At 36.1% G+C, this 11,489-nt stretch overlaps 1 protein-coding gene across 1 annotated transcript in view; it reads left to right on the plus strand.

The window, feature by feature from the left end:
- Positions 1 to 1,145: 1,145 nt before the first annotated feature.
- LOC135214775 (homeotic protein distal-less-like) overlaps positions 1,146 to 11,489 on the plus strand; it is a 175,305-nt gene continuing 164,961 nt past the window's right edge. The window contains 1 exon segment of the mRNA XM_064249131.1: positions 1,146 to 1,730. Coding sequence (XP_064105201.1) covers positions 1,478 to 1,730 — 253 coding nt within the window. The 5' untranslated portion in view covers positions 1,146 to 1,477.

Below are 11,489 nucleotides of genomic sequence, written 5' to 3' on the forward strand. Positions count from 1 at the left end.
TAAGCCACGAAGCATTTAAACTACACGGCAGAACCGCGCTGCTTACCTCAATAAGATTTTACATGTTTCTATTGACAGAACTCCATTTACACCTGCCCCACTTGCATCGTAGGACTGGCTGACACCCATGGGCACTGGTGGTAGATGTTTTCTTGGCGGTGTTTTACCCGGTTCCTTTGCACCTTCTCTGAATTCATGAAAACTAAGGAGGGAAAAACAACAAGGCTTGCAATGAAGCATCCTCCGGCAAAATGACTATATCCACTAGAGTTCACGGAGCGAAGACCCCCCTGCCTCCCCCCCCCCACCTCTCTCTCTCTCTCTCTCTCTCTCTCGGTAGTTTCTTAGAGTACACTCTTCAGTTTCTGTGTCTTCTTAATAGCATCGCCTCATCAGAACTAACACACACACACACGCACACATATATGTGTGTTACGTAGATTTACACGCGTTATGTATATTGAATATATATTCTTCCAGGTATATAATATGGAAGAACTGAGAGAAAAAGAAGCCAATATGAAAAGAATGCCTTCCAACGGATGCGAATGTGTCCGTTAGAAAAATGATTTGTTAATGTTTTTTTTTAAAAATAATCTGAATAACAATTATTATTTATTAGAAAGTTCTTACGCACACACCACACAAAACAAAAACAAACAAACAAACTATATAAATTCTATATATATACCATATATACATTATACATTTATATACATATATATATATTATATAATATAATATATATATATATAATGGTTGAAAGACCCCAAGACAAAATCAATTAGGTGCAAGAAATATTAGAGAAATTCAGCTGACTTTATTTTCTTTTATAATTACGAGCTATATTCAATATACATACGACTAGTCTGAGTTTGTGTGTGTAATTGCAGCAAAGCTAAGTTATAGCTTGTATGTTCTATTTCTTGTCAGAAGTCTACCTGTCAAGCTATCCAGCAGCCGTTGCATGACTCCCTGGAGCTTGGCCTGGAATGGGGCGGTCTGAATCGATGACAAGTGGCGATGATTGGTGGTTAGTGTTCCAGGGTGAGGTGACGTCAGGCGCCGCAACGAGCTCCCGCGGGCCTCTTCCACCAATCAGGGGCGACGCTGTCGCGGGGGGCGTGGTTATGGCTCCAGGCTTGATAGTTGTTACCTTGGGGAATTGGACGCACACACAAGTGTCTGCTCTGCAGTGAAGTTAACTACTGTAGAGTGTATTCTGGAGTGTTGGCGAGGCTCTCTCGGCCCAGCCCTACTGTAGTAGTTTTGCCGTTGGCCTCTCTTGTGCTTGGAACTGTTCTGTGACTGATAGATAGCGTGTGTTGCGTGTACCCCCACCCCCGCCCCCCCCAGCCCGCACCCTGTGCGCCGCTGCTACTATATCCTTCCAAGGAGTAGTAGCACTATTTGTTGAGCGCGTGCGACGACGGAAAACGCCTTTGCCTCCAAGCTGGCTTCCGTGGACACCGCCACCATGCCGGACCAAGACCTGGCTTCGAAGTACATGGACCTCCCGCAGCAGGGCCTGACGAGCATGGCACACACGCCGCCCTACGCCCAACCTCTGGGCTACCAACAGCCGCCCACGCCGGGTTACAATCCCCCGGGTTACAGCTTTCCGCCCATGTATCCCCCCCAGAGCTCCTATCCCGGGTACCCCATGGGGTCTTACCTATCCCCGCAGTGCCCTTCGCCTTCCGTTGACGGTCAGTACAATATCTGTCATCGTAAGTGTGCCCAAATATTCGTTCATATATAAATCTATTAGTCTCGAGATGCTTCGTAATGCTTTGCATCGCTGGTTTTCCTCCCATGCCCCCCACTGGGTCAACTTGAGACCACCACAAGTTCTCCCGTAGTTATGACAAGGATGAAATCTGGAGGGAACAGTTGTGTCTAAGTCTGTATTTGGTTTTTTCTCTTTTTATTAAAGTTACTTCCTTTACCGGTATATTTCCGTCCGAGGAAAGCCGCACATAAATGGTATAGAAACAGCAAATGATATTTGGTTTACATACATTCAATCAAGTTTTGTATAAAGTTAAAATGTCCATAAGGATGTACAAGCTGACCTATTTCACCTTTCCTCTAAATTGTCACCCTTTTCGTAATCTGATCGTCAAGTTCGGTTTATAGAAACGTCAAAATTCCCAATAAGCAAGACTGCTAGATTAGATGCAAGGCTTAGAGATGATCCACCCAACAAAAAAGTATATGATCTCACAAAAGTTACTTTTACTGCATGTTATCTCCTAGTGACTTTAGGCTAATTATTTACGAAGTCGTCATTGTAAGAACAATATTAAATTACTATGTTAAGATTTAAATGAGCGCTGGGCCCTTGTTGTATAGAGTTCTAAATTAAATTCATGCGATTTTTCTTATACTTTTGTAAATGATGTTTGACAAAGTGCGATTTTGCAATTAGAACAACGGAAATAAATTGTTAGCTATGTCTGACAACGAGTGTGCATTGCCATAAAGAAAGAGATATTTATGTAATTCTGTTTATCGAAACGTAATTAATGTATTGACAATTTAAAGCACGAGACTCATGTACACTTTAACAGTTTCTTTATACGCATACATACCATACACACACATAAATACATACATACATACATATATATGTATATATATTTATATATATATATATATGTATGTATATATATTTATATATATGCATATACATCTATAATATTAATAAGGCACGAATGACATCCTACGATAAATGAAACGATAGCAACTGGTGTGTACCTTGTCACACTGCAATGGTCACAGATGTTAATAATTGATTGTATCGCAACTCGATAACGCCGTATGTATTATTCTGTTACCATTTCGGAATGGATTCAAATGTTTACCTCCTGTTTGACCTTTGGTTATGAGAATCTGTTGGAGGCTTCAGATGTTACGGCCATTTCAAAAGCTTTTATGGTGTCATATCTTCCTTGGCATTTCTGACTTCAAAAGATTAGAGTGCGTGTGTGTGAGTGTGTGTGTGTGTTCATATCTTTACGGCAAAGAAGGAATTTTTATGTGTATGCATACACGCGTTCGCGCGCGCATAATTCTAGCAAAACTTCCTTGACTTATGAGTTTTCAGACTATGTGTGTGTGTGTTTTATTTACAACGCATGAAATAGTTTTTAAGTATGCATACGCCCATTTCCATAAATACACGCGCAGGGTTCCGGTAAATCTTCCTTGGCATTTTTGACTCCCCAAAATTTTTAGCGTGCGCTCGTGAGTGACTATACGTGTTTACGTATATACAACACACACAGGGTATTTTTGTATGAATGCATACGCTACATGCTTCCACACACATACATGCATACGCGCGTGGTTCCGTCCGGAATCCCCCGCTAAAGAAAACGAATGTTAATCCAATTTGCTTAAGCGCTATAATTTGTAGTCGCCAACAGGAATTATTGGGTGGTCGTGCCTTGTAATTGCCTTACAAAAAGTTGGCTTTAACTTAGACGGTCTATAAGAATGAAAGGTGCAGTCGGATAAAATGTGTATTTAGGAAGACAAACCATCGCCACTTAAGCCACTTCCACGGCCCCCCCACCTTACCTTCCCCCTAACCCCCCCACTTCCCCTCTACTTTTTTTTATAGTCATCAAAGTATACTTATTGTGCTTCAAAGTCCGGTTTTACACGCGAAGGTCCATTTGAGTGAGGGACTCTTTAGTTAGACTATACTTGGAGGCTCTTTTGTGCATTCTATCCCGAGGGAATTTTCAATGCGATATTTAAGGTCAGGTTTTATTATCATTTTCTTTTTTTATTTAGATAAAAATATTAAACGGAAGCGAGCTATAAAATTCTGCGGTGAACTGAAGTCTCTTCTTTTCAACTTAAATTCTAAAAATGGTTACCATTCCTTTCCTCTTGCGAACCGATATCTCTCATTTATTTTATTTTATTTTTTCATTTGTAACTAAAGCGTTGTCACGATATTTCTTCTGTGAAACCTAAACCGTATTTAAAAAGCTCATGAGGAAGAAAGTGAAGTATTGGAAAGCTGACTACACATTCTCTCAAAACTACAACTGGAACAGACTTCATGAGTCTTCAGCTGTCCAGTGCAAGAATGAACAATCCTACTTGCTGAGTACGAACGCTTGACATTTCGGCATTTCGTTGAATTAACAAATGTCCCCATTCGTTTGGTAAATTTTATATACTACAAAGCGCGAAGAACTAACCCAAACTTAAGTTATAAACTTTATAACGCCTGTATCTCAGTATATTCTGTGTTTATGCGCTTATTATTTTAACCTATTTAAAGCGCTAAACGTTAAAACATAAGTCGTCCAAATTCGTCGGCACAATGCCATCATACTTCGAAATTATTTTGCCCCAAGTGCAAAGCGTTACAGTAGATGCAGTACATTCTCGGTTTCAAATGAAGCTCGTGTTTCTGGATACCTGGTGATGCCACTAGTGCCATTTATATTAAGAAAGTTTACACTTGAGCAAATTGAATAATTGAAAAGGCTTTTGGCTCTGGTGGTTAAGAAATTGCTGGAAGTTTTTATTTTACATTTTTTTTTTGGCCTTGTTTAATTTATTTTATCCTTTTTACGTTTGCTGGGGTTCGACTATGAAGGAGATAACAGGGTATCAGTTAATTGGCAGCCTTCAAGCTTCAAGCTTCTTGATCAGGTGTCAAGAACTTTCTTTGATAATAACCCATTATTGCTGCCTGCCGTAGGACCTTGGCTAAGTGCTCATCTTCTTGATCTATTCGTTTGTATAGATATTGAGTTGGTTTTATTCCAATCATTATGTGGACTTGTTTTATATGGGTGTACCTGTGTGTTTTTACATGTAGTGGCGTCAGCAGAGTTTTTAGAAGTTTACGCGTAACGTAATTTGGTTTCAAATTAGAATTAGTGTTTAAATGAGTGATTTGAATCTATACAAAAACCTGTATTTCGTATTTAAACTGGAATTTTTACAGTGGTTTATCTTCATGTTCATACTTACTGTTTTGCTGACAATAAAAACGAAACTATTCAGTGGATTTTAGGTGATAGGAATTCCCCGTATTTATTCAAAGAGAGGGACAAACTGCTTCGTTGACCGATATCGTACTCACTCACACACGCACTCAATTCTGCAATCCAGTCCCCGTAGAATTTCTAACGCCGAAAAGACACTGAATACACCTATACAATACCCGCAGTCCTTCGGCAGCTTGATCGGCACCTCGATTGCAAAGGCCGCGATGCTGTTGCGAAAACAGTGCTCTAACGGGGAGAGCAGCCTGGTCATTGCACGAACTCCGGTAAAACACAGGAGAGCGCATCCCACACCTACGTTACAAAAAGAGAGAGAGAGAGAGAGAGAGACGAGTGGGCCATAAAAGCCAGCCAAGCAAAACCCCCGTGGATAAAAACTTCGAGAAGAAGGCTTTCGCGGGGACAAGAATGTGTGTGTGCGTGTGCGTGTGTGGATTCTCAGGCGATGGCGAGGCGTCGTAAATCTCTGACTAGTTCGCTCTCCGGTCATTTTCATTAGGATAATGTCGGGGATTTCGGGACGGCCAATTCGTGTGATTTGCGCCCGGTCGAGCTGTTTAGAGACGATCTCGCCTCTCGTAACAGGTGCGAAAGAGATATACGGACCGAGATTCCTATCGGTGGCGGAGGTGTTCTTAATTTGGCAGAGAGGACAAGAAGAAGAGAAGAAGAAGAAGAGAGGAGAATGACTTCTGCTTTTACTGTGTAATACAATATACATAAAAAAGCTTAATTGACTCGGTTCTTTCGCTGCAAGGGCTACTATTACACTTAATGCTGGGTCACTGAAATCTTAACCAAACAATAACTATTGGTTTATCGTGCCGTTGCAGCTCCGTAAATATAGCAGCGTACCAAACGTCTCCCGTGATTGGGCTATACAATATGATCTGATCTTAACTTTTGTAAAAGATAAACATCCTGTATAGGAGCATTATGAAAATCACTTCGTATTATGTTTTATTGTCTTATTTATACAAAGAGAGACTGAAGACACGCTAAGCCACTTTTCTCTGTTTGCTGACGACGATGATGAGCCAAGTTTTGGAGACTGCTGCACCACATTCTCTCTCTCTCTCTCTCTCTCTCTCTCTCTCTCTCTCTCTCTCTCTCCAACGGGTAGGCAACGAATTATTTCATTATCCAGCAGTAAAGATTCATAAAACTTCATATAAATCACGTGATGCGTCTGTGGCTCCGGGAGTACAAACTGCCAAGCGGCTCAAGGAAGGAAAACCCTTTTGCTCCTTCGGGGATGTGGGTTCGTTCGTTCGTCCGTCCGTTCGCTCTACACAGAATGGAATGTACGAAACACGTGTCCGTGTACTTGCTTTTGTTTTCTGCAGGATTGGCACAATAGGATCGTCTTGCCGAGCTCTCGCTCTCATTCTTCGTAGGGCGAGCATCAACAACCACTTTCAGTGGAATCCTACACTTCCTTCCCTCGCGTGCGAGAGATCGCCTGTGACAATGTTTGTGAAAATGTTTCCTCCTTTTAACATTCAAGTCTTCTCGGAGTCAATATTTGAAAAAAATAATAAGCCCTACATTTTTTAGTCATAGGGTTTCACGGTATTTTTGTATCGCAGACATGCGCGTATATATAAAAAATAAAATCCGATGGTTCTATGGTATTTTTGTACCGCAGACGCGCGTATATAAATTCAAAGTAATGCTACGAATGACCGTTTGAAAGACCTATACACTTTTGTTTCATCAATGGTCCTCCTGTCTGGAGGAAATCTTAAAAAAACAAACGAAGTTGTTTCCAGATGTCTGTTATAAATTGCTTGTAATTTATTTCTTCAAAGTAATATGTCAAAATGATTTCTTGAGTGAATAATTGTGAGAAAAAATTAGGATTATTACAAGGCAGACTACCACAAACGTGCATGATTATTAGTATGTACAGCACACAAACACACACATATATGCATAAAAGTGTATATATATGTTTGTGTTGATTTATTTATTTATTATGGGAATCGTTCGAACACATTCAATTCATATGTGGTACATTATATTGATAAACGAAGTTTGTACGTAAGATATAGAAATACTGATCAGCTGAAGCAATAAAGACACGAAATTGCTGACACTTTACCTACGTATTCTTAGGAAACACGACCCACCATGAATAGGAAAAGAACAAAGCAATTTAATATTAACAATTACTGAAGGAATGGGACTTGATTAACTTGAAACCAAATAAGTCACCTTTTAGGACTAAATTTTCAGGTCACCGCACTTCAGTGCATGATAGGGATTTTATCCAAAGGTATACGTGTGGCTGTTAATATTCCTTTATTGCGGCCAGTGTGATCAATCACCAGGTTGCTGCTATCTGTGTGTTACAGTTCCCGGAAACGTGTTATCTCTCAGATGGATTCTGACCTGCAGACAGATTAGTTTGAATGACATCCACAACGTGATTCGTGGGTAACTGTCCAGGCCATTTGTTACGAAATAACATATACATATATATATAAAACTTATTGACTTCAATATTAAGGAGTTTCTACTAACGCTGGGTGGCTACGTAATATATGCATATGTCGTGTGATTTATTAATAGATATATATATATATATATATATATATATATATATATATATATATATTTATTTATTTATTTATTATACGCTGCACATACTCTCTAGAATTGAGAACCAAAAGCATCTTTACAATATACAATCTATTCTCAGTGTCACTAATAGTTCAAGGCAAATTCATTTAGGATTCACGTGATACCTTTTGTTATACGTTGAGGATCCACCAAATTTTAAACCTACGTGTCGTCATGGGATCACCCGATTCATAAGATAATTGTTTGAGAAATGCCAAGACTTTTAGGTAAATTGTTTGTGAATCATAAAACGTTTCGAGACTGTGTGTTGAGGACACGCAAATTTGTTTCTTCTACATCATTTGAAAGTCACGAAACTTATAGGGTATTTAATTTGGGGAAGGCCAACTTTTGCTTTGTGCATGTATTTAATAGTCCCAAAAACCTTTCAGACTAGTTGTTATGGAGTTGAATATTGTTTAGACACTTTGTCTGAGTTAAATATTTTTTACACACCTTTCTGAGCTGAATATGTTTTAGACACCTTGTCTGAGTTGAATATTTTTTAGATGTCTTGCCTGAGTTTAATATTTTTTAGACACCTTGTCTGAGTTGAATATTTTTTAGATGTCTTGCCTGAGTTGAATATTTTTTAGACACCTTGTCTGAGTTGAATATTTTTTAGACACCGTGTCTGAGTTTAATACTTTTTAGACACCTTTTCTGAGTTGAATATTTTTTAGACACCTCGCCTGACTTAATATTTTTTAGACACCGTGTCTGAGTTTAATACTTTTTAGACACCTTGTCTGAGTGGAATATTTTTAAGAAGTCTTGACTGAGTTGAATATTTTTAAGAAGTCTTGACTGAGTTGAATATTTTCTAGAAGTCTTGTCTGAGTTGGATATTTTCTAGACACCGTGTCTGAGTTGAATATTTTTTAGACACCTTGTCTGAGTGGAATATTTTTTAGACACCTTTCTGAGTTGAATATTTTTAAGAAGTCTTACTGAGTTGAATATTTTTTAGAAGTCTTGGCTGAGCTGAATATTTTTAGACACCTTTCTAAGTGGAATATTTTTCAGAAGTCTTGATTGAGTTGAATATTTTTTAGAAGTCTTGATTGAGTTGAATATTTTTAAGAAGTCATGGCTGAGTTGAATATTTTTAAGAAGTCTTGACTGAGTTGAATATTTTTTAGAAGTCTTGGCTGAGTTGAATATTTTTTAGACACCTTGTCTGGAAAGACCCACTTTTTGAGAGAGTGAATAACGATTATTTTTAAACAATTGGCTTGGGAAGCATAATTGGTTATTTTTAAACAATTTGCTTGAGAAACCATTATTAAAAAAAAAATTGTTTTTTTGGGGGGAGGCGTAACGCTTATTCTTAAACAATTTGTTTTGGGAAGCATGGCTATTATTTGTTAACAATTTGTTAAAGAAACGATTATTCTTAAACAATTTGTTATTGAAGCATAACGATTAATGTTAAACATTTTGTTATGGAAGCATAACGTTTTTTTAAACAATTTGTTATGGAATCATAACGGTTATTTTTAAGCAATTTGTTATGGAATCATAACTAATATTCTTAAACAATTTGTTATGGAAACATAACGATTATTTTTTAAAGAATGTGTTATTGAAGCATAACGATTATTTTTAAACAATTTCTTATGGAAGCATAACGATTATTTTTAAGTAATTTGTTTGAGAATCATAATAATTATTTTTAAGCAATTTGTTTGGGAATCATAATTTTATTTTTAAGCAATTTGTTTGGAAATCATAGCAAATATTTTAAAACAATTTGTTTGGGAAGCATAACGATTGTTATTAGACAATTTATTATGGACGCACAGATATTAATTTGGATAGTATGTTGGAAACCAGACAATTTTCCTTACTTTTTGAGAACCCCACATTTATTTTTTTAAGCTTGAGGAAACAATTACATTTGATGTCTAATTTATTCTGTAATCTGGAATGTTTACATTTTACCTCTAGTTAATTTATTCTGGATTCTGGAATGATGACATTTTATGTCTAGTTTATTTATTCTGCAATCTGGAATTTTTACATTTTATGTCTAGTTTATGTATTCTGGAATTTTTACATTTTATGTCTAGTTTATTTATTTTGGAATCTGGAATTTTTACATTTTATATCTAGTTTATTTATTCTGGAATCTGGAATTTTTACGTTTTGTGTCTAGTTAATTTATTCTGGAATCTGGAATTTTTACATTTTATGTCTATTTATTCTGGAATCTGAAATTTTTACATTTTATGTCTTATTTGTTCTGGAATCTGGAATTTTTACTGTTGATGTCTGGTTTATTTATTCTGGAATCTGGAATTTTTATATTTTATGTCTTATTCATTTATTCTGGAGTCTGGAGTTTTTACACTTTATGTCTTATTCATTTATTCTGGAAACTGGAATTTTTTCCCTTTATGTCTAGTTTATTTATTCTGGATTCTGGAATGTTTAACTTTTGTCTTATGCGTTTATTCTGAAATTAGGAAATTTTATATTTTATGTCTATTTATTCTGGAATCTGGAATGCTTAATTTATTTATTTATCAAAAGAACTGTGATACAAATGCACTTGTGGTGTTTAAAAAACTTAGGAAAAATATCTTGGTTAAGTGACAATTTTCCAAGTACATTTCTTCACTATTGGAAGCGATCATAAATTTGTTTTTGTCTCAGAAAAATAATCAGGTTTATTTTAGTTCATGATTCATTACTGAGTTAAAGTTATCAACGGTGATGCGCATTAATTTATTACATGTTATGCAATACGCATTTTTCCTAATCAATTTTAAATAATTTAGTCTTGCCAATATCAGCGTATCAGTTCTTGATCTTTATACTACTTCCCTTTTGTAATTATAATTTACAATATTTATTTTAATTTTTAACCTGCTTCTTCTTCTTACTAAATATATTGCAGTGTGAAAATATTTTTCTGTAATTTTCAATGAATTGTACAAGGATACGTTTGACACACCTACAATACACACACACACATACACACACACATATATATATATATAGATATATATATATATATAATTACTATATATATATATATATATATATATAGTATATATATATATCTATATATATAGATATATATATATATATATATATATATCTACATATACATATATACATATACATATAATATATATATATATATATATAATATATATATATATATATATAATATATAATATATGTGTGTGTGTGTGTGTGTGTAATGTGGTAGAGATAATCAACACGCAAACACGTGTGGAACAGAAATAAATTCCTGACTCACATCAGGATCGAACCCAAGTCAATTGAAAGACCTGGGTTCGATCCTGTGAGTCAGAAATTATATATATATATATATATATATATATATATATATATATATATATATATATATATATGTATATATATATATAATATGTGTGTGTGTGTGTATGTGATAACTGAATCACGAAAATATGGAACGTGAAGAATATATAAATAAAGGCAAAATTCACGAAGGAAAGGGAAACGATGGATTTCTGCAAGGCCTCTCGACTTCTCGTCCTTTCAGAACTCCATCTTGTCCCTCTTTGGCATATTTAAAGTTGATATTAATATTCGGATGAAATTTTGAGTTCAAAACACTCGTTCGTTCAGGACTGGGGTGAGGAAAGAAGAGTTCGCTGTAAAAATCTGGTGGGGTTTAGAATGGCTTCAATGAAAACATTGTGTTATCGATTCTCTAAATTCCTCTCATCTCTCTCTCTCTCTCTCTCTCTCTCTCTCTCTCTCTTTGAGTGTCTGTGAAATGTACCATCAAGAGCATTAAGACAGACTCCTATGACCCATTATTTACTG

This window comes from Macrobrachium nipponense, chromosome 46 (assembly GCF_015104395.2).
Source record: "Macrobrachium nipponense isolate FS-2020 chromosome 46, ASM1510439v2, whole genome shotgun sequence".
In the NCBI taxonomy this organism is placed as follows: Eukaryota; Metazoa; Arthropoda; class Malacostraca; order Decapoda; family Palaemonidae; genus Macrobrachium; species Macrobrachium nipponense.